Here is a 24,746-nt window from a genome sequence, read left to right on the forward strand (position 1 = left end):
CCAGAGGTGATATTCACCCTGTAAGTCACTTTTCTAGTACAAACAAGTCTTGTGTATATGAAAGCTGATCAAAGTACAATGATGCTCCATGGCACGGGCCATGAGTGGCTCGTGGGCTGCCTCCAGCAGCAGGCTGCAGAGGGGCTTTGGCAGCAGCTGCTCACCCAGCAGCCCAGTGCCTCTTGTGCAATGGATATTGCAACCACCTACCTGACTGCTGGGACTTACAGGTCTTGAGCAGAGATGCTGACCTGCGAGTACTTTACCCAGGATGTCCAAACAATGACTGAGACTTTCCATTCTTACCTGTGTTTCCAAAGATGGGGAAGCAGGATCCTCAGAAATGAAGTGCTCTGTCTGCTGTGTCCTGTTGGGACCAAGTAACTGTCTCACAGAGAAATGTCTCCACCGGTATTTCTTCTGATCTCACACCATCTCCTGATACACAGCACAGGGATTCTCCCCAAAGTGCAACATCTCTTGGACTATTAGATGATACAAACTCTCCATAGATTGTTAGTTGCTGCTTAATACTTCTTTTAAAAAACAAGATTCAACACCGATCTCTGTGTCACTTGCAAACTCTCTTCAGCATTAACTTTCACATTACCTCCCTCTAAACCTCTAAATTAATTATGTAAATAACGATGCTTCCCACCACTAGTGTTTATAGTAATTTTCAGCTGTGCAAGGGGGTAATAAACCTCCTGGACGTGGTGCTGCCCTTCCTGTGAAGAGAAGCACTTCTTACAGCCCAAGGCAGGAGCTCTGACCCCTTTCCCAACCCAGGACCAGACTCAAGCAAGGGAGGCTGTGCCACTGGGTGCCTTGGGGATCGGAGCTTTGGTGCTGCTGCCTTCAAGTGGCTGAGAAGCTTGTTCAGAGCTAGTTCAGGGACCTCTGCTCTAAGGCACATACATCTCCCTCACCTATGCTGTGCTGCAGGCCCAAAAGTAGTGAAGAGCATTAGAAAACATTTTGAAAGCTCTGTTTTGGTAAGGAATGGACTGGTAAGAGCCATTCTTGTCAGAGTAACAGCCACATGTAAGCACACAATCAAAGAGAGCTAATGTATTTTTATCCTCCTACACTACGTTTAAGAAGCTTGATTTAATTTTGTTATCTTGACATAAATGATTTCTACTTCATTATTTTTGACCACTTCTTATGAGAAATGTTTCTATTTGATTCATCCACCTTAAACATTAAGAGACAGGGGAGACAGTGTCTGTTACCAGCACAAGACATACAGTACAGTCACCAGAGCTGTAACTTCTCTTTTGTGTTTTTAGAAGTAGTATCTATATTCCAAGTGGAGCTTATACCCTGGTAGGCACCTAAGCATCACACAGCCACTCAGTCACCACCCCCAGTGGCATGGGGAAGAGAATCAGAAGGGTCAAAGTTTAAAAATTGATGGGTTGAGATAAAGACAGTTTAGTATGTTAAAAAATAACCTCCAAAAACACTGAAGTGACACAAAAAACCCTCAAGTTGCTCACTACCAGCCAGTCCCTAAACAATAGCAGCCCTGACAAACTTCCCACATACTCAACAGTTTTGTTGCTGAGCACGAGGTCCTGTGGTCTGGAATGTCCGTTTGGCCAGTTGTCCACCACCCTGCTCTTGTGCATCCACAGGCTCCTTACTGGTGGGTGGGCTGAGGTGAGAGGCAGGAAAGGCCATGACGCTGTGAAAGCGCTGCTCAGCGACAACCCGACATTCCTCTGACAGCAACACCATTTCCTGCACAAATCTACAGCACCACTCTTATCATGAAAGTTGTGCTGGGTTTGGCTGGGATAGTAAGGAATATTAGGGTAACACATTATCCTTATGCTCATCAAAAGAGGAAACCTTGCACAGACAATGAGGCCACAAGGAGCCAGCCTTTCTCTGAGACGTGGCATTAACTCCTTCCATAGCCATAGCAGGTCTAGGGGTGATTCTCATCCCAACTGCTTGTGTTGCCACTCAAACTGCCAACTCAGCTTACAGAGCTGCTCAGAACTGCTCCAGCCTCAGCACGTAGCACCGAATCCATACTCCTTACTTTCATCTTCCCTTTTTATTCTTTTAAGGGCATCTGCACTGTAACAAGTACTAGGAGTAAGTGACAAAATAAATTTCTCCAGCACAGCATCTGGTTCCTTCCACCACTGCCCTTTCTCCTGCTTTCCAGGCTGTCCGTGAGAGCAAGGACAGCTTTTTACATTGATATGAGAGTATAAAGTATATGTTTGTTTCTACAGGAAGCAAGAGTAAAAGCCATGTTTCTTGCTGAAGGGACTAGTGTAATACCTTACTTACACCCTCAGAAAGTATACATCACAAAAGGTTCAATCAACTGTTAGAGAACAGGACAGGGGAAAGGAACCTGAGGGTCCTGGTGGACAGCAGGATGACCATGAGCCAGCAATGTGCTCTCGTGGCCAAGGCAGTCAATGACCTCCTGGAGTGTATGAGAAGGGCTGCGGGCAGTAGGTTAAGAGAGGGTTTCCTCCTTCTCTACTCTGGCCTTGTGAGACCACATCTGGAATATTGTGTCCAGTTCCGGGCCTCTCAGTTCAAGGACAGGGAACTGCTGGAGAGAGTTCAACACAGGGCCACCAAGATGATGAAGGGAGTGGAGCATCTCCCTTATGATGAAAGGCTGAGAGAGCTGGGGCTCTTCAGCTTGGAGGAGACTGAGGGTTGATCTCATTAACATTTACAAATACATAAAGGGCAGCTGTCAGGAGGATGGAGCCAGGCTGTTCTCAGTGATGTCCAATGATAGGACAAGGGCCAATGGGTATAAGCTGGAACAGAAGAGGTTCCAAAGAAATACAAGGAAGAATATCTTCACTGTGAGGGTGACAGAGCACTGGAACAGGCTGCCCAGATGGGTTGTGGAGTCTCCTTCTCTGGAGACATTAAAAACCCTGTTCCTGTGTGACCTACTCTAAGTGGTCCTGCTCTGGCAGGAAGTTGGACTAGATGATCTTTTGAGGTCCCTTCCAGGTCTTGAGATTCTGTGATTCAACATGTCATATATTAACCAGAAAGCCAGTTACCCATCACTCATGACTGTCAGCAAGACCTTTCACAGAAACAGCACTTACAAACCAATTCAAAAGGCCCACAAGTAAAATTTCATCCATTGAAAAAGAAAAATCAGATTAAGCTAAGGACAACTTAAACTTCAGAAAGATCTTGCTGACCCATTCATACGTCTAAAAAAACCAAGAGTATTGGCTGATGGGTACAGCAAGTGAGGTTACAGCAGGCTGGTGGCCACTCACCAGCAAGGTTACCCAGGGCTCAATTTTAGGGCCAGTTCTTTCATCTTTTTATAAATACTATAAACACAGGAGTCAAACATACATTAACAACAACTATACTAAGCTAGGAGGAGCTGGGGACTCCCTCAAAGGCAGAGGGATCTTGGTAGACCAGAGAGCTGGGCAGCCATCAACTGTATGGAATTCAACAAAGACAAGTGCCAGATTCTCCACCTGGGATGAGGTAATTCTGTTTCATATATACAAAGTGGGGAGCGAGAGGCTGGAGAGCAGCCCCACAGAAAGAGATCTGGGGATTTGGGCTGGTGGCAAGTTGAACATGAATTGACAGTGTGTCCTAGCAGCCAAAAGAGACAGCTATGGCCTGGGGTGTATCATGCACGGCATAGATAGATGTCCGAGGGAGGGGATTGTCCCACTCTACACTGCACTGTCCAGAGGACAGCAACCAAGGTAGTGAAAGGCCTCAAAGGCAAGACTTACTTACGAGGAGCAGCTGAGGTTACTTGACTCATTCAGACTGGAGAAGGCTGAGGCATGACCTCATGGCAGTCCACAACCTCCTCAAGAGGGGCAGCAGAAAAGGGGGAGTACTGACCCCTCTCTGGGGACCAGTGACAGGACACAAGGAGATGGAATGCAGCTGTGTCAGTGAAGTTCAGGAAAAGGTTCTTCACTGAGAGGGTGGCTGGTCACCAGATCGGGCTCTCCAGGGAAGTGATCACAGCACCAAGACTGTCAGACATCAGGAGCATCTGGACAATGTTCATAGCCATATGGTTTAGTTTTAGGTGGTCCTGCAAGAAGCAAGGAGTTGGACTCGATCCTTATGGGCCCCTTCCAACTTGAGATATTTTGTGCTTCTATGACTATAAGCTTAGGTCTTATTTTACAGAAAAACACTTGACAAATCAGATACTTTTATCATAGTGAATTCAATCAGGCTTCTACCAAAGGAGACTCACAACAAACTGTACAGTAATAATGAACATTTTTAATAAAAAATATATTAAGCATCATTTCAATATTTCTTTCATTAGCAGAAATTCTGATGTAACACCCTGAAGGCTCTCAGTCCTACAGACAAGAAGTGAAGCCTTCTAGTTATGCATCTGCCTCAGAGAAGGCTTTGCCTGTGGTTTCATGACTGATCTGGGTACACCAGGTTGTTGCCAGAAGGGGCAGGTCAGGTCTAGCTACTGTGCCACAACAGGATGCCTCTCTTCCCCTTCCTCCCCCCCACCCCCCCAAATCAGCATCCTCTAGGATCCCTGAGCTGATTCCCACTCACAGTCCCGGGTGCCAACAAGGTAAGTTGCAGGTCATTCCCTTTGAGCAGTGTGAACTCTTTGAAACCAACAAAAGCCAACTGCAGATCCACACCCTACTGATATTAAAACTAATCAGGCATCTCAGTAATCTGATGTACGAAGTATTTAATGCACCATAGAAAGATTTGCATGTGTAAGATGCTGTGATACATACAGTACCTTGTACACGCAAAACCTGTTGCTGTTTCTGCACACCACTCTGCTGAAATCTGAGACACTATCTTCATGAGGGGGCTGAATTCAATGACTTTTTCATTTAAAAATGCTGTGCACTTTGGAAACAGTGGGCTTTAGTCATTAGTCCTTCTACAGAGCTTCACATGTTTCTAAATACAAACACCTACAAAACAATCATGCTTTTACTTACCTCTTTCTGATTATGACTCAAAATTATCTCTTTCCCAAAATCTTTATAAAAACCTTATTAAACTTAAAGCTGTACACACTGTCAGGATATCACCAACAAGCTCTAAGTATTTTTCATCTCTGAAAAGTAATTACATAGTCCTGACAGCCTCTCGATTCTTTTCCACCACTGCTCCCCAGCTACAATTTGGTCTATTCGGTTAAAAGCAGCACCAGGCATTACCTACAGTCACCTCATTTTGAAATGATGATGAATTTGAGGCCTTAGGGTTCAACTTCATGTTACATCTACTCCAAAGCAACCTGGTGTTACTGCAGAGATAGTCCCTCCTTGCTTTCCTTGCTCCACCTTGCCATATCAAATTCCCGCTCCTTCTTGATGTTGGAAATAAAGGCTACAAACAGATTCCTAATTGTTAAAACTGATGGATGAAAAGTGGTGAGAAGGTGTGAGGGCAGGGAGGGAGAGAGGAGAAGGGACCTTTCCCTGCTCAGTGGCTGCCTGCAGTTACAATATTCTAAATACAAAGATGTAGCAAAAATACAACAAAGGAAACAATTAGTAGCAAATAGTAAAAAAACAATGGAATTCTTCCTACATAATACTGCTTGCTATTAATGACTTTTGATACGGGAAACACCAAAATTTAAAAGACATTTGCAGAACCTGCAATCAGAATAAAAATACAGCACTTTGATGTAAAGTAATCAAAGAGACACTGAAGACAGCCCCGAGTATAGTTTTACAGAATGAATCTGAAGTTTAAAATTAAACTGTAATAAATAATTTAAATCATAGTTGCAAGCCATTTTGCAAGTCTTCCCTTCCTATAGTATATAGGAAAACAAGACATATTTTGCATAAGTTGAGGAATGAAGAGCTGTTTCTTGTTGTTTTAATAAAAAATAGTGTTCGGAGTTACATTTAGAAACATCAAACATAAGCCTACATACATCAAATTGACTGGATTTTCCTAGCTAACTCTGTAAAGGCTTCAAAAATAGCTTGTCACTTTACAGCATTTTTGAAAAGAACATCCTTTCAAAGGAACATATGTCAACAAGTACAGGTAGGAAGAATACAGTTGTGGAGAGAGACCACAGTGAACAAGGTATAACCACCTGAGCTACTACAAAGAAGCACAGGCCTTGGGTTCCAATGTCCAATGTCCATCGCGATCTCCTCTTTCCCCCCAAAAAAAGCATATTTATGGATTATGGCATAGACAATGCAGAGGATCTAAAAGCCTGGTTTTGTCCTTAGTATGAGCCCTCTTTGAAGGATTCTGTTAGATCTTGATTGGCAGCATCGTACTGAGCAATGAAATGTTTGAGTTCTTCGATGCATCGCTCACCTATTTCATGCAAATTCTGCCTCAGGGCAAACTGAATGGACTTCTCTAACGATGGATCTTTATCAATTAGCATCTTCACTACCATGCCAAAGGTTTCACAGTCTTGCCTGTAGACCTAGAAACGACACATTTTAGAAAATGATTAAATGCAAGACTCTTTACATTAGCACACCAACAGCCCTCACTGAGTTTGGGGCTACCACAGATTCAAAACAAAGAAAGAATACTGGATGTAACCATGACATATTTGCCTTTTCCTGTCTTCTGACCTGGGCTAATACAAATCTAACTAGTTCAGAACTATCTGGATATAAGAAATACAATTACCTTACTGGAAGCAATGCCTTAAAAAGAGAGATTAAGTTCCTCTTGCAGCAATATTTAATAAATAATGGCAGATTAAAGCACAAATGCTAAAGCAGATTTTCATTGCAAATAGATGTAAAATTTATGTAAGCATGCCATGCCCAGCAACCTCAATCTTTACACAAAGCACCGATAACTTAGTTTGTAGTCTTTCCTAATATTTTAACTGCAAGTTGTGTTTAAAGAACTTCACCAAATTATGTTTGTTTGTTGGGTATGTTTCTGGTAGAAGCCCTTGGCAAATATGACTTTAATTAGTTTGACTACATTGCTGACTCAACCACTAAGGATAAGAGAAATCCCAGCAGTGGTTTACGTGAACCCATCTGATCTTGTACTACAGGGAAAAGAGAGTTTGCAAGCCAGTTATGTACCACAGTTGAGGAAAAGTAACTTCTCATTATCACTGCAACTGTTTTTCAAATAAACATCTGACTCTGTTTTTAGGCAGTTTTTAAAGAAAGTCACTGGCCTTTCAAAAAACGGATTCTTTTTTTCCTCTCCAGATTCCACCTAATGTTATTAACTTAAACACTCATCAAAAAAAGGAACTTGTCAAAGTCTTCCAACTGCTAGATGCAGTTCATTTCCCCGTCTCTCCAGCCAACCTCCATTTAGAAAATACACTGGCTTTGTGAATGAGGTTAACTAAGTTTTATACCTCTGTCCCTTTTTTAGAACAAAACCAATGTTTAAATATTGATATTGCTCAAAGTATGATTATCTTTTAGTATTGTGTGCTTGTGTTAAAACTTCATTTTTAGAGATGTGTGACCCATTCCTTCCACATGTCTATATCGTGGGCACAAATGATACAACTGTATATAAAAATTTACCCATTAGTAAAAAAGAAAGAAAAAAACCCCAACCATCACCCCCCCAAGCCAAACACTACCATGCTGTTCTATTCATAATGACCAGTCCAAGGGCAGCTCAACTATATTCATGTGGGAGCAGCAGCAAAAAAACAAAAGTACATTCTGCACACAAACTATTCTCAGAAACACAATGATTTAACACTGTAACTTACTATGGACAGTTCTCAAATGTCTAGTGGCATTTCCTATAAAAATAGTTTTTAAATGGGACCTATGATTCAAACACTGATTGGCAAATATGAGAAAACCTTTTGGAAGAAATTCACTTTCAATGGAGATGATAAAGTCAAAAGAAGCGTTCAGCCCAAATCAAACTGGAGCTAAAACATCTTGAGTGTGGAAACAGTGTGCACAGGGCATTTTTTCTGAGAGGGAGTTTGTTTCCTGCTTTGTACGTTTAGTTCTTTGGTAGTAAAATATCAGCACGAAATCCAGACTCTCAGAATTCACGTTCCACAGCAAATAAAACACAGTCCTTGCTAAGAGAACTTCAAACGGTTAATTCAAGTTACTTTTTTTTCCCTGATAATTTCCAAGGCGAAAGCTCAGGAAGAATCTCTGTCTCTGATTACCCATATGACAGACAGATGGTATTTCACTTTGGATAACTTGTGCCTTTCAAGTACTTGCAGAATGCCTGCTAGCACCTTCACAGGATGATTTCTGAGAGCTTTTTTTCTCTCCAGTGCCATTATATTTTGGGGGAAATCGTTCAAAACTACTTTTTTTTTTTCTTCCCCCCCTTATTGCATGTCTATTTGTCCTATTTTATCAACTTTGAAGTGGTCAGACTGAGGATGTGTGAATGATCTTCCACAGGTAAATGGACCTGGTAACTATCAGCCTTCAGAGGACCTTGTGCAACACTGGCATGAGTGAAACCCTGACACTGACACAGAACACCAGGCCCACAGCCCCATCTTCTGCACAGGAAGGCACTCAAAGCTACAACTGAAGGAAATGGTCTACTTTTAATTGGTCTTCAAATAAATGGCAAAATTGCGTTACCTGCTAATTGTCTCACACACCACAAAGAACTAAACCAGATGAAATTCTCTGACCTTTAGCATATACACGTTAACCCATCTAAGCACATTTTTCTTCAAAACTTTCACAAAAGAATTGGACAAGAATCGCCAGGTCTGGAGTCAGAAGTCACTTTGCTGTCACAACAGTTGGAAACTAAACACCTCTGTACACAAGATGAACGATTTCAATACTTTGTGACAAAAGACTTTAAAAAAAAATAGAATTGACCTAAAATAGGGGAAGAGGGCGAAGGTGGAGCAGGAAGGCAGTTCTAACAACAGAAAACAAAGGAAACAGCTCGGCTCCTCTAACAATAATTGAGCAATTTTCCCTCAACAAGCTTTCTGCTCCAGCTGCTAATTCTGATCCTCCTGGTGCAATCTGCCTCCTCAATTGTGCCGATAAACCTATTTGTATAGCTGCGACGCAAATTGCATCACTGAGATGAGCCCTTTTCAAACTACTTCCCCCCAATTAATGTGATTCAGTGACTCAATTCTAAAAACAGATGCATCAGCACAACTGAAAGAACTGACAGCCACAGTCGGAGAGTTAAAATAACTTCATAAACCAGTTAACACCTGAAGCCAACCCTCAGAGAGAAGTCACTATGCTTCCAGGGGTAAAAGAGTAGAGATTATCAATTATGAGAATATCCATTACAGAAGATATTAATTAGAGCTCAACAATACAATTAACTACAGAAAAAAATAGTGAAAATACTCAAAGCACTTCAAAAAGAGGACAGTGGCATGGGACATTAAATCCCATCTTCTCCACAGATGACAAGGAGGCTATTTCTATAAAACAAGCTGAGAATGTGATGTTTGAGGAAGAAAGAAAACCGCAGAAAATACTCCAAACAAGCAAAAAACCCTCTCTTTTGGATAAGAACACTGGAAGAACTTGTGACCCAACAAGGTTTGAAAATAACCCCACCTTTAAAATTCCATCTGATACTGATTTTGAGCTCAGATCATGGAAAGCTTTTCTGTAAACATCTGGAACCGAAACCTGAAAACGATTCCATGTGTGAAGAAAGAAGAAATAACATTTTTATATTGAAAAACAAGAAAGGGAATGATACCAACAACATGATTATTCTGTCTGATATATGCATCAGGTAATCCTGAAAACAGCTAAAGCCAGAGGGTGATCATTTACCAAGGCTCTAGCACACTTTTATTCTCTGACCTAAGCTACAGCACCGGCATAATGGAAAGAACATGTAACACTTTACTAAGCAGAAACAGCTGTTCTATTCCTAAATATAAAAAGATATTTATGTTTATTTTATATATATGCACACAAAAATATATACACAGTCAAAATTTTCCTACAAATGAGAAATATATGAGCTGAATTCCAGTTTTCTTTGAAGAGTTTTCCAAAATCAGCACATCTGGCACCTGTCAGGTCAGAGGATCACAAATATGCCTACTTTTATATTTTTCTCATAGCATTTTAGCTCTTTTTGTTCTTACATGATAACAGCATATAACCTCTAGCTGAGATCAATGCTTCACTGTGCCTGTCTCTGTACAAGCACTCAGGCTTTGACTAGACGCAACTCTAAAGGCGTGACGCACCCGCAACACGTTAGTGAACATTCCTCGTATATTTGACAGAAACGAACCAAAATTTGCACTTAGAATTGTTTAAATATAGCTAAAAGACATTTACGTCCAGATCTAGCTAGTGTAATGAAGATGTTAGTCCTCCAAGTCAGAGCTGATCAAGCCCTAACACTCAGCAGGCAGAAGGCAACTTTTGAGAACTCCCTGATCTGCAACTGTGCATTAAGCCATACATATAAAGTGTATATACTTCATATATATACTTAAAAACTTTGTCATCTTGGCCTCAAAGTCTTGCATATCTGACCAAAAAGCAGCTTTGTTTCAACAGCAAGAGTAGAAACAATATTCAAAGGAGGATGGGGTCAGCAAAAACAGAGTAGTTACAATGGAGATAATTTGCAATCCCTACTTCAAACCCACACACCAAGCTTCCCCAGATCAGCTCTATAGTCCGTGCAAATAAAAGTTCTTTTCGACTTCTCAAGGTGATTCAGAACAGCTAAAACTATAGCTTCTGCTGTAAGCAGCCTTTGAAGAAGGGGGAAACATAAGAGAAGTTCCCTGATAACTGGAAGGACGCTCAGGCAGACTAGTCCCACTGGGCCACATGTCCACTTCTGTATCTCCTGAGTCCACAGCTGACAGAAAGTACAACTGAGTAGCAAATGTGGATGCAAATTTTTTCTCTGTTTCTGAAAGGACTCAACCAAATCTTCACTTCTTACTTCTGGGAGAATTGCTCTAATGAACACGCTTTATTTTATATAAAGGCAGAAAACATCAACTATCATCTCCAGCTATACTTGAATGAATATGATGGTGGCACCTTTTTTTAACGCTCTTGACTTTATGCCCATGTAAAAGCCTCTTGAATAGGAACCATCAAGAGATATGTGGATGCAAAGCTCCAGCAGCTTTATGCCAGAGATGAGCAAATTAATTGCAATGCAGAGGGTGGTACTTCTGCTCACAAACACAAGCAGGACCACCAGGCATCAGGAGACCACATCCATTAAGTGGACCTGATGTTTTAGCAAGTGAAACTGATGCCCCGATTTAATCTGTAATTTCCAATTCCTTGCTCTTTTTCACAACACTCTTTCCTGCATTTTTTAATATTCTTGTCATCTTATACATTTCCAGATTCATCTAACACTCTCACCATTACCAGGACTCTTTCTTCACAGCATCATGATGCAACTTATGCTCTCTAAGCACCTCTGCACCATATGTATCCTGACCACCATCGATGTTTGTGAGTCAGTGCTCATCTTCAGAGATGTCTGTTCTCAGCTTCACGTCCAGAAGGCCAAAGATCCTCAAGGCTCAGTTCACACAGGGGAAGGGGTTAGTTAGGGTTGTGGCTCAGAAACCATGTTAAACAGCTTGCTACCCTTAGAAACTACCTCACCCTTGAGAAGACCCAACATGCCCAGCAATAACAATCTTGTATTCATGATTCATGCAAATATTAATTTAAAATATTATCTTTCAGAAGACAGAAACTTTTCAGTTACCAAGGGCACATTTCCCAGAAGTATCAAATACCCCATGCAAGGAGGAAAGAAGCAACATGTTCACTACTAGTTGTTTCATTTCTGACAACGACAGAGCTTGAACTTGCAGAGCAGAAGTTGGAAAGCTGTACCACATCCCCTCCAGACATCCCACTAATGAAAGAGCAAACTGCCTGAAATATCTCCTGCTCCAATGATGTCCCAAGGGCTCCTCTGCAGCACAGATAGGTACCAGCCCTTGTAGCCTCAGATGACCCAGGACAGCTGGGCTGGTACAGCTCTCTGGTGGCACACCCCAGCTTCCCACTTCCCCCTTCGCCCTCAGCAGGCCCAGCATCACCCTGACAAAGCAGTCTTCTGTTAACACAGCTGCACCTACACCAGCTTCCTCCCAGCACCAGTAGCCAGACTGTGAAGTGTAATTTTTCTTGTCCTCCTAACTAAGAAAAATACTAAAAGATTTTCCAGTGTAGACCTAGCTCTAAGCTGATTGCAGATGCAGTGAGATTTTGCATCATAATTGTTCACTTAAGCTCTAGCGACTTGAGAGATGACTATACATTGAATGACTTCAGTATTGCTGGTATCACAGTATTTTCTTTGCCAAAGACATTTTTTAAAAGGGGTTATTACCTCTCCCCAAGTCACTTTTTAAATTTACTTGCATATTATCTTGGCTTTTTCCTCAGCCACGCAATTTTTACTTAAACAATTTATCCAGAATTTACTCTCCTTGAGTACAATAAGCTAATCCTATACTGAAAAAGTACAGAGAAATTTTCATTACTGCAGTGGCAATGTAATTGTACTGTTATGTTTATGAGCACCATATATAAATTTATAGCCCTGCAGTGCAAAGAATGCTCAGAACCATCCTTAAACCACTTTCAGACAATTCTTACGATAAAGACATCTAAAATTGGTTTTCAACCAAGATTAATTATTTTCCATGGTTCCAATACTTGGTTACAATAGTGGCTTACAACTTTCAATTATAAGATATCAACAAGTCTATTCCATTCTCTTCTTAAAAACACACTGACAATTTTGCCTTGAATCTATGCAATAATTTCTGCACCTGTTAATGTGTTTATAGACCAATTAGCTATTCATTGAAATGCAAATTAGAGAAAACAAGTTATTTAATCTACTATGTAATAATGAACAATTTCATGTTAATTTGCCACTGACTGAAAATATGCAAAATATTAAAGTTATTTGCACTTAAACTCAGTTCTGTTTCCCTTTCCATGGAAAGTTTCAAAAGCTTGGTTTAGTAGATTTATTCATCTTTCAGAATGTAAACCCACCATTTTTGGCATCTAAATACCTGGCTGAAAGGTCTGCTGGAAGTCCCTCATGTGGAATAGATGCTGACACAGCCATCATTTTAAAAGCAGTGTGAATTCCCAGGTGAATTCTGCTTTGCCTCTGAGGCCTAGGCCTAGCGACGTTGGGGGCACAGGGCCCAGAGGAGGCCCCAGGGAGAGTCGGCTGAGGCCACCCGACTCTCAACTCTCCAGGAGCCGCTTGCTGCTCCCTGCATGGGGCCACAGGGTTTCTGTTCAGCTGCAGTACAGCACCTTGGTTCTAGGACACAGCAGCTCCTGACTGCCTTTTTATTTATTCCTTCGATTAAACTAATTTGAAAGAGGAAGATGCAGTGTAAAGCAATATCACTGCCAGGCTTCCTCCTTCATTTAAAAGTAGAATTCTAGTATGAAAAGAGATGGAAAGTGCTCTGTAAAACTGGGGGGAGTGTCTATGTGTACATTAAACAACTCTCTACTGAGTTTACATGCGTATTTTAAGGCAGAAAATCCTGGAGAGTTGGCTTGGGTCCTGAGACACAACTCTGGTCTTTTCTGTGCTATGTAATACACCAAGAAAAAAAAAAAAACCAGGCCTGCATATTTACCTGCATGAAACCATTATTTCCAGTTTAAGCTCAAGACATTATCTAGGCGCTCCTTTGCTTCATGTCATACCCCTGGTGTCACTCCTACAGTTAAAGGGAAGCCATGGGGTTTACACAGCATGCAGTCTGATGTGACTCGGGGCAGCTGAAGCCTGGCCCTGGGGTGCATTGACCACAGGAGCACCCCAAGTGAGACTTGGGTACCTCAGCCTCATCGTCATATCACTTCTGTTGAACAGCAAGGCTCTGTCCCGCACCAATTACACTGCTAATCATCATCTCTGTAGAGACATGTTATTCCTTCTCAACTCCTTTCTTCTTCCCTTCATCACCCAAACAAAAAAATTACACATTTTTGTACATTTTCTGAATGCTTACAAATCAATGTAAAGATGCAATATACAGCTTTCGTATGACACTGCTGAGTAGAGTCAAAAATAATAAAAATCAATTAAAAAAAGAAATTCTCAACAATGTTAGCAAATCTCTACAGCTCCTGTTAAAGAAGGATAAGTCTGTAGGGCTATGTAGTTCTTAACAACCATAGCAAAACCAGTCAAGTTGGCACAATTTAGAAAACTGTTCAGATGAACTACCTCAGCTCTTTTTTAAGCCCAAGTGAGCAGGGAAAGCACCACATACAAAGTATTTAGCAAAATGCAAGATAAACTGTAAACTGCTATGACTTATATTGCCTGGCAATGAAATTATTATCTGGAAAGTTCAGCAACAGAGTTTTCATTTATGAAAAAACCCTCAATTTTCCAAATAGTTCCACATTACTCTAAAATTACTACAAATAAGGTTTCAATAAGAAGTAAGAAGTTTGCTTTAAATAAATTGCTGGGAAATTCATATATTCACTTTAGTAATTTTTAACACTACAGTGAAGGACTTCACGCGAGTGTTTAAATGAATGAGAATTGATTGAAAAATGTACATAACGATACACTTCATTTAATGTTACATTTTGGCAAGAGCAAGTGCATTATTACTTCAAGAAATTTCTTGCTCAGTCAGGCAGAAGTAGCTCCCATGTGGGAGAGCCAGGACTATTATATTACATGGTTTTACTGGAGATAATTCTTTACTAAACCAATCAGACCACATAATAACAGCATTCTAACACCAACTACAGTCCCTTGGAGACCAGTTTGTGTGTGGCCTAGATTTCATAGGCTTCTTTACAACAGATGTGTTGGATGAGGGTAGTGTTACTTCATATATTAACTTCTGTGTTCCTTAGGTGAAACAGCAGTATTAGTTTAGTGCTACCTCTTACACATGCTTCTTACAGAAAATATGTGCCTTGTGAAAACAGATGATAAATCTGAATTCAAATAATCCATAGCAATTACAGTTCATCAGTTTCTAAATCTCACTAGAAGTATAGATAATCTCTTAAAGATGTATCAATGACATCTTTTCAGCCCACATAAAAGAAAATCGAGGTATATGTTTACGAATGTCAAGCTACAAACAACTGCACAGCTAAGTCCAAAGAGAAACAATTTATATATTTATTAATTTCTCTTTGTTCTAGAATGAGCTTCAAGTCTAGAAATTGCATTTTCATAGGGTCATAATGAAAACAAAATCCTAAAAGCTCTCCTCTCTGATGGATGCTAAAAAACATCCCATTACTTGAAATGCACTGTTCGGGATTTAACAGGAAATAATCAGCTTTATGCCAAAGGAAGGACCTCGCCCTGCAACTTTTTATTTATAAAACACTGAATTGATGGAAAGCTATTTCCTAAATCTGCTCCACAGTAAACTTATTGCTCCATCCAAAACAGGAAGGGTGAAGTTAGTTTATCTACAAACGACTCTGTCTATGTTAATTCTCTTGATGAAAATGCTTTAAGTAGCTTTCAGTTATGTCCACTGACCATAAAGGAAAGCGATATTCATTTAAGCTTCATCACAGTGGGCTGTATATTAACAGCAACAATTACATGACAAGCCAATCTTCCTTGTCATAAAAACATGTAAATATTTTCATATGGAAAGTAGTTTAAAATCCACTTATGAGGATTGCAACGAGCAGCAATGATGCATTCACTTTTACCAGAAAGTGGTATGTGGCGATTTAAATTTTCCTTCAATGAAGGTCTTCACACTTTCAACAACTGCCCCCAGAGTCAACATTCTGCATTAAGATGGCTTGTTATTGTTAAGGAGTAAGATTGAATTTTATCCTGAGGTGTTGATGACCTGTATTTTCTTCCATGCCACAATGTAGATGAGCAGTAACAGAAGAAAACAAAAACATGAATCTTCCTTTTCCAATTAAGAGCAACTCCCAGCAGATCAGCTGCACGATTAGCTGGCAGCAGCACCGTCATTATAAACTCAAAGCTACTGGATCGATGAGTTTAAGAGCCTTAAATGAGAAGACTTTCTCACCATTACTGTCTAAAGAGCAGCTTCATTATTTCTATTCTTCTTTAATGGTCAAATAAAATGCTAAAGCAGGTTTGGATATACATGCCAAAGGCTAGTTTTTTTAATAACGTGCAGCATAAAGAAAATCTTACACAAAATAAGAAAACTAGGGTATGTAATGGACAAATTTTCAGAAAGGAAAAGCAACAGCTGCAAGAAGAAAAACAATTACTTAGATTACCAACATTTTATTACTTAGTTTATGTTAAACGTTAGGGTTTCTGAAAGTTTAGAATTACTTCACACATTATACTAGCCTCACAAATCACTTTTATTAGTGCTTCAATAATTTTTTTTTCCTATCCAAGTCATGGTCTGTCTCTACCCTCTAAACGGTCACTCTCATCATTTACTTTAAGTACTCCTTTCAAATATATAATCAAATAAAGGAAAAAGTAAATTCAGGCCATGTGGATGAAGACTTCTGTAAGCTTTCTCCAGCTTATGGATGGATATCTTTTTTCCATATGCAGCTGTGACGGCTTGAAAAGACTATTCCCCCTTCCCAGCTGTCACCACCCCATGCCTGAAATCATCACCCCACTTGTTTGTGTGAGCTAATAATATACAGGGTTATTCCTGAAATTCATTTTTAGGCAAAATCAGCCTGATCATATGCTGGCACATCAGCCATGCTGCAGGAAAGAATCACCTATTCTGTGTGAGAAAGTGACGAGCAGCTGTGGATGATAGCTAAAGAAGCCTTTACTAGTATGTCCACTCTCTCTGAGCTCACCTGGGACCTCTCATGGAACTGCTACTGAACCCAGACAGACAAAGCATACAGGACATGTGTTTAAACATTAGCGTACTTTAGCATGTATCTTAAGTCAAAAATGAAATATATGAAGAAACATAAGATAAAGCTAGCACAATGTCTGGAGGTGGATTAAGTCAGAAAAGCTGTAGGATGAAGCCTCATTTCTTATTGCAAATACATTCATTGCTTCTGTGTTTTTAGCATTTAACACTCAACCTATCTCTCCTTCTGAATCTGTTGCCACAATTTTAGCTATTTCCACTTCAATCTGGAATTAGGTATCTGTTTCAAAAGTTGGTAAAAACAGAAAGCATGTCTTTCCCCAAACAGAAAGCCACAAGAAGAGGTTATCCTTTATGGTTAGTAAATCATATGTCTTAGGGCAGTGATTACCAATTGTGGTTCCAAGGGAATGTTGTAAGAGTTCTGCATTTACTCAGTGAGTACACCACTGACTGGTGTATCATAGTACTTGGAATTAATTATTTGGTAAGTTTGGGTTACAGCTTGTAAGTAATATTGAAGAATCACAGTGATTAGTTGGTTTGAAAAAGCTTGGGAATCACTGTTTCCTTCATTGTGAACAACTTTTCCATATGAAAAACAAGACTATTTTGTATTTAAAAAGATCTTCTGACACTAAGAACACTGGCTTTCTACTTCCTTGTTACAAGCCTTTATTAATGAGATAGTTAAGCAATGCTGCAATATTTCAGCACCAGAACTGTTACCTATCAAATTCATTAAAGGAATGTCTGCCCTGTTCAATCCAGTGTCACTGAACATTTTCCAGAAGTTGTCTGATGAGGTGAACTGACAGAGGATAGATTTGGAACAAACTTGGCAAGATACGTGAACACACTCATGACTTTTTGAAGTGTTCGTTTGTCTTCCAATTCTGGCATCCACTGAAAAGCTTTCAAGTCTGGCTTCAGTCAATCCTTATAAAAAGTATTATAACCAACAGAAGAAAACTGAGGTCATCAAATACTGTTTTGTTTTAGGGTCTTTTTGAGTTTTTGAGAACTTTAGCTCTGTGTTCTTCAGATAGATTAGAGCAGCTGTCCGTGATCCCTGGCATCTATAGACTGTAACACCACCACAATGCAACAAATCCACTAAGTGAAAAAATAACAGAGATATTTCTAGCACTCAAGAGATACAAAACAGAATCACAGAATCATTTAAGTTGGAAGTTACTCTTAAGATCATCAAGTCCAGCCATGAACTGAACACTGCCATGTCCACCACTAAAATATGTCCCTAAGTGACTCGTTGACACATCTTTGAAATATATCTAGGGATGGTGACTCCACTACTTCCATAACACAAAACTTTTCCTAATATCCAATCTAAACCTCCCCTTATGCAACTTGAGGCCGTTTCCTCTTGTTCTGTCACTTGCAACCTAGGAGAACAAACTGACCCCTACCTCATTACAATCTCCTTTACAGTAGTTGTAGAGAGTGATCTTGTCTCCCCTCAGTCTCCTTTTTTCCAGGGTAAACATCTGCATCTCCCTCACCCACTCCTCATAAGACTTTCACCAGCTTTGTTGCCTGTCTCTGGACATGCTCCAGCACCTCAGTATCTTTCTTGTAGTGAGGGGTCCAGAACTGAACACAGTTTTCAAGGTGCAGCCTCACCAGCGCTGAGTACAGGGGGACAATAACTTCCCTGATCCTGCACATCACACTGTTCTTGATACAAGGATACTACAGGTCTAGACTCAGTCCTCTTGGATTTACTCTGTGAAATATCTTATTTACTACTGTAAAAAATATTAACTGTAACACAGGAAGACTGGTTGTGGTACCAGTAATTGTTTACTAGTAACAATTATAAAGTACCATGTAAATTAACAAGTCAATGAAAAATAATATAGACAAATTAGTGACTGCCCAGCAACCCTGTCAACTTCTGCCAAGTTAAAGATTTGTTAAGTAACAGCTATAGCATTATGAACTGTGGATCACTTGGAGATACATTAAGTTCTGCCTCTGGCCAACACTCCAGTGCCTACAACTTTACTATGGCAAATCACACAGACAACTAAAGGTATGGTGGAGTTGACTCTTCAACTAAACACTTCATAAAACTTCAGATTACCACCAACATCTTGACGATTTGAATAGCATTCAAATAATTAGGAAACTTGCTAATATCTGCAGACATACTTACTTTGCCATATCTTTAGAGATACGTGGACTATCACTTGAACAATCTAAAACAATTCACTTTAGGGCAGACACCAAAGTCAAACAGCCGGTATCAAGGGGCAGAGTAAACTAATAAGGAGGTAATACAAAAAAAGATCTAAACTAGATAATGAAACTGGAAGCCACAGAACTATATATGAAAGTATTTTAATTAAAATGTACTGTTACAATATAAATAAACTTATGTTGTATCTCTAAACAGAATAATAGCTATTGCTGATAAAGTCTACTGATGCTGATTGATACAGTGTGTTTTGGATAAGAACAGCATGGAAAGAGAGCAGTGAAGTCCCTTTTGATAAGCAGAACTAAACAGTTTATGGCCTAAGATAAAAATAGGTTGCTAAAGGTCAAACACTTTAATGCAACAGCCAAAAGAAACAGCACCATACCATTTACCTCTTAACCTTACTTCATACACGATTACCATGTGCTCTCAAAGATACAGACTAGACAGGGGGTTTTCACACAAACATATCCTGAAAAATAAGGCATTCCTCTCATCAGGCAGCCTTCCAGAATGGTTTTTTTTAAAAAAAAACAGTTCAGGCTAATAAATATCTGGCTGAACTATGCTGTCTGGAAACAGAATTAAATGAGGAAAAAGGATTCAATTATTTAGAATAGAGTAAGCCAAATTAGATAAAAAAAGAGAATGACAGCGAATTACATTTCTTCATTTCATTTAGAAATTCTGGGGGACTTTTTTTTAAAAAAAAGGAAAAAAAATCACATAAGGGTATAAACATTGCAAACTTTCTATTTTCAAATCAGCAGGTAAGGCATTTTGCTACTTCAAGGATTAGTATCCACAAAGCACTGATGCACATGGTAAAGAAAGTATTATTTAATATAATTACTTAAGAACTGTACTGTGTAGAATAACTTAAAACAAAAAAAGTTGCCTTCTACATGGTAAGTCAGTAGCTCACACTCGTAAGAAAATACAACTAACACTTTTCGTTTGTTTGCTGCAATGCACTGAAACCAGACCTTAGATCTATTGCTTAGTTTTAATACGACCCATTGACTCATTTCATCTTACCTCAACTAAGTATTAACTTCTCTCTCACTTTTTCACCTCTTTTCTTTGTTTTCCTTAGTTCTCCATTGCTCAGCAAACTACACTGTGGTAGATAAAGCCAAATCATTCTTCCTGCTCCAAAGCCCCTGAAGCTGGCAAACATCACAAAGGAACCACTTCTACCTCTAACTACCTTCACTTCTGCTACCACAATCTCACCGAAGTCCTCCCTGTTCCCTTGGCAAAGCTTCACTGAAGCTGACATTTAAGAAGGCTTTCTGAAGAATCAGAAAGTCATTGAAAAAGATTTCACATCAACTGACTTACCTGAGCATCTCTGTATCACCTTGTGACATAAATGCATTTACATTTCACATGTTTCTACCAAACATGAAACATAAACAAAAGGTATGTTTCATAACTACAGGGAAGCATTACTTAAAGAGTAGAAATAAACATTGCCCAGTGTATACGACACACACATGCACAGGTTCCTTCAGAGCTTTAATATATAAGACAACAGCTTTAAGAAATACAGTAAAAAGCTACTTGCTTACCAGTTACATACACATGCTGAGCAATTCATATCAAAATGAACTGTAAGCATACCAATGAGAGTTTGTATCCTTATATGTATAAAAATCTTCCTTGACTCTAGACATTGAGTATTCATGCTCAGTTAACACGTTAAATGACCTTGTCCCTTTAAAAATCATAGTTGATCCACAATGGACAAAACCAAGCTCAGCATTCTATCCCTAACAGACCTTTGCATATCTTAATGTAACTCTTCAGCAATAATATTTTTTTTAAAAATATTTAGTCTTACTGAACAGGAAGGCTTAGTCAAATCGCAACAGACCAAAGAGAAGCTGAAGCCCAAGATAAAGAAATAAGACATGAGCCTTATTGCTATAAAGGCATCAGATTTTCAAAAATACCCAGTATAATTTTTAACAAAAACATTTTAAGTGGTCAAATACTGCTTTTCCTAAAGTAATAAGAATCATTTTTATGACAAAAAGTGAACAGACTGGGCAATAGATGGAGCAAAGAAAGAGAGTTGCACTGCAAAACTGAGATTATCTTCTTGGACGTCTCCAATGTATAGCACAGATCTAAGATCTGGAAGTAGTTATCTTACATTTTGACTGCACTGCCAGAAATACATACATGCAAAAACCATGTTTATCTCATCACTAAAAAATGGATTGGTATCAACATAAATGAACCATAAGGGAATGATCTTTACAGCAGATGAGGTACTTTTTTTCAGAATCACTGCTCTGGCTGTTTACTGTGATAGGAGCAACACCTATACAAATTAAAAGGCTCCAGAGCCAGCTCATTATAATGATATATGCTTTGTTGGTAGCAAAAGGCCTATCCTGCTTAAAATAGAAAGAAACACTCCTAAAACAGAGCTTCTTTGGTGACTTATCTGGGTCATGAGACACCACTTAATTACTTCAGACTCGGTATTTTCTGACTACCCTCCATTGCCCAAATACTGTCTGACAAATGATGTAAAAAATTCACACATCAAGAACACATACTGTATTGTACTAATTTTTTAAAAGCCTATCTTCTCAAACCACATTTAAGTCTCAATTTTAGATTAATCACATCTGGATTAGGTATGTTAATGACTCAATACTATAAGCATTTTACTGTATATTTACTAGCACACAGATGACAGTTGTCACATTTGGAATGTAGATGTAATTCCTGATCCAAAAGGAGACTGCAAAAAATATGTTGTATGTATTACGAAACATTTCACTTGTTATTAAAAGCACAAATCACTTCTGCATGGGCTCAAGAAATCAATAGCCTAAACCAAATTTTGGGCAAGTCAGAGAGCATTCCAGAGTTCTGAGTAAAAACATTTAGGTATCCTGTTACTAGAAAAATCAAAGGGGGAAAAAAAGGAAGCATTAAGTGACCTCAGTGAAACAGGAAACAGAATCTTAAGAGTTCATCTTTGCTTCCGATTTTAGTGAAAACACAGTTGCAAGAAAACATCCTTCAATAGCAATGTAAGGAAAAGGAAAATTGTACAGAGAGCTGCAGGTATGTTTAAGAGTAAGTTCGAGAAGAACTAGTATTTAAAAAATAGTATGTAAAAATTAAATCCGAGCATTTTTTAGTTATGGCTAGAATTCCACTTGGGTAAGCAGTTTAATAATTTCATTAAAACTCTGCTTTTATATTAAGAAATTATTCATATTAGTTTTATTTGTAGTTGTTGAGAAATACAGTAAACTGAACCAAACAGATAACAAAATTATGATCAGTGACTGACATGTTTATCAAATTCTCCAGTAAGCCATTTCTCGTACTGGATGCAGGAACGTTGCATTTCCTGCCTTACCGTTGTAGTTTCCTGCAGACGCCTCAAGGGCATCCAGAGGGTAAGACACCAAGCTGAGCACCTGACTGCTCCCCACTTGTTTCTGGCACCAGAAACAACAAACAGTTTTCTTGCATGATGTACTGTCTCCTCCCTCCAGCCAGGGAGAAACTCCACTGCATTTGCCCATGGGCTTCAGAGCTTCTGTGGAATTAATTCCCGTCTCCACCCATCTTCCTCTTGTTCCCCATCTCATTCTTTTCCCCACCCTCTTGGCAGCAGTTCCTTATCTTGGCATGAAGCTTTTTTTTTTTTTTTTCCCAACTGCAAGTCCAGTCCCACCCTCATTCATTGCTTCCCACACTCTCAATTCCCAACCCTATCTTTCCTCTCACCACAAATCCTTTCATCTCTTCTAGATTTCCTCCACCCTCCAATTCAGAGGTCACCTCATTTCTCAGCTACACATAGGTCCACTCCACCTTATTCCTCAGAAAGTCTTGCATCCTTTTGCCCCTGCCTTCTGCAGACTTTCCTGCATTCAGTTATTTTCCTGTCTTCCCTTTGGTGTGGTCTACCTCTCTCCACAGAGAAGGAACTTTGCCAGGATGCTTCCTAACTTGTCATTCTCATGCCTTCCTACACTGCTTTCTCTCCCTTCAACTATGAAAAAAGCCAAACTTTTATTGTAGGTGGAGGGGTGCAGCAGTCATGCTAAAAGCTGGTGAAGGAAGAGTCTCTATCCCTTTGCTGGAAGATCTACAGGTGAGATTGCCCACCAGTAGAAGGTTTCAAGGAGGCTGCATCCAGTTTGCAGGTCCCCCCAGATGAACAAAGAGATACCTTTATCTGAAACCGTAACAGAGTCTTTGTTGTAACCTTCCTGTTCGGTGGCACCTTACACAGGCATTCAAAAGGGGAATTCAGCTTTACTTCACAATGAGTGGTGCCTTGGTATGGGAACATTTTTCTATCATTGTCCATTTCCAGTTCTCCATCACATTAGCTGACAAGCAATAAATGCATAAAACTGTTTGAAATATTTTGATCTTCATTTTCCTAAAGTGCGCATACTTTAATGAACTGTAAGAGGTTAGCGTCTCAGTTAAAAGAGACCATTTATTTTACAGAACTGAGCTATCGCACTACCAAAAACACTGGTTATTTTGCCTGCTCTTTCCTCTCAAGATCTCAAGAACTTTAGTGGCTGGAGCAGCTAAGTACCAGCTTTGTTTGTAACTAGATCAGCTCCCATAGGCCAGCTAGAAGAAGCTGGTACAAGGGTACCTAGTGATGTGCTAGCACTCTCACACGAGTAATTCTCCAAAATATTCAGAATCAAGGCTACTGAAATTGGAAGATGATGAGCTGTCCTAAAAGACAAAGAGATTTCTGGTCATGGTAGCTGTAGATACAAATTAAACAAATATTTTTAAAAGTTTTATCTTCCCTATGACAAAGTTACTTTGCAAATGCTATCAAAGAGCCATAGATTTCTGCCCGATGATTAAGTAAGTCCAAGTGTCTAAAGCAGTGCTTTCGAGATACTGAACATTCAGAGACGGTAGTGGCTCAAAACACAACACAGTGTGGTGTGGGTGCCCATTTGTGGCAGCAGGCACTTTTAAGCGACTAGGATAAGAGAAGTGATTAAAGAAATATCTGCAAACTTTTCATTCTTTTTCCTCATCTGATTCATAGCCAGTTCCCACAAAGACAGGAGCTTGGCCAGTACAGGGGACAGGACAGCACAGGGATGTAATTTCTTCAACTACGGTTGCCACCAAAGTCTTTGGAACGTGCAGGTGACATATGCAGTGGTACAAGTTGGGATTCTTTTGTTTTGTTTTTTTAAAACAACTGCAATTTACAGGGACTTTGTGATGTCTAATAAGATGCAATCATACTACGGTCTTTCTCCACTGGAACTCAGTTTCTGAAACTGCCTGTTTTCATAAAGCTTGTAACAACTAATCATCTCTGTTTACACCTAAACTGAATTAATTGAAACCTGACAATAGAGTCAAAAGATACACAGGACAGATACTCAGCAATTGCATAAGCTCCTTTCTCTAGGAAGCCAAGTTTAAAAAAAAAAAAAGTAATAAAATGGGCAAATTTCCAGTTGAAGATCATCACTGAAAAGCTTGTGTCAGCACACCCTAATCTATTTCTGATTTTGCATTTAAAAATGCTTACATGGAGATTTTATATTTAGGTAGCATGTGACCAAAAATGTTAATATATAAATTACTATACTGAGTGGTAAACTGTGGGGAGTAATTATGGTCAAGTAAGTACACATAGTACTCACATAA

The 24,746-nt window shown here is 39.5% G+C and overlaps 1 protein-coding gene across 3 annotated transcripts in view; it reads right to left on the bottom strand.

Annotated features, from left to right (window-relative positions):
* Positions 1 to 4,258: 4,258 nt before the first annotated feature.
* Positions 4,259 to 24,746, bottom strand: part of PPHLN1 (periphilin 1) — a 68,810-nt gene continuing 48,322 nt past the window's right edge. For all 3 annotated transcript variants that reach the window (XM_062017186.1, XM_062017197.1, XM_062017176.1), the window contains exon 10: positions 4,259 to 6,451. In XM_062017186.1, the coding sequence (XP_061873170.1) occupies positions 6,242 to 6,451 (210 nt within the window). In that variant the 3' untranslated portion in view covers positions 4,259 to 6,241. The remainder of the gene's footprint in view (positions 6,452 to 24,746) is intronic.

Source organism: Colius striatus, chromosome 1 (genome assembly GCF_028858725.1).
Source record: "Colius striatus isolate bColStr4 chromosome 1, bColStr4.1.hap1, whole genome shotgun sequence".
Taxonomy (NCBI): domain Eukaryota; kingdom Metazoa; phylum Chordata; class Aves; order Coliiformes; family Coliidae; genus Colius; species Colius striatus.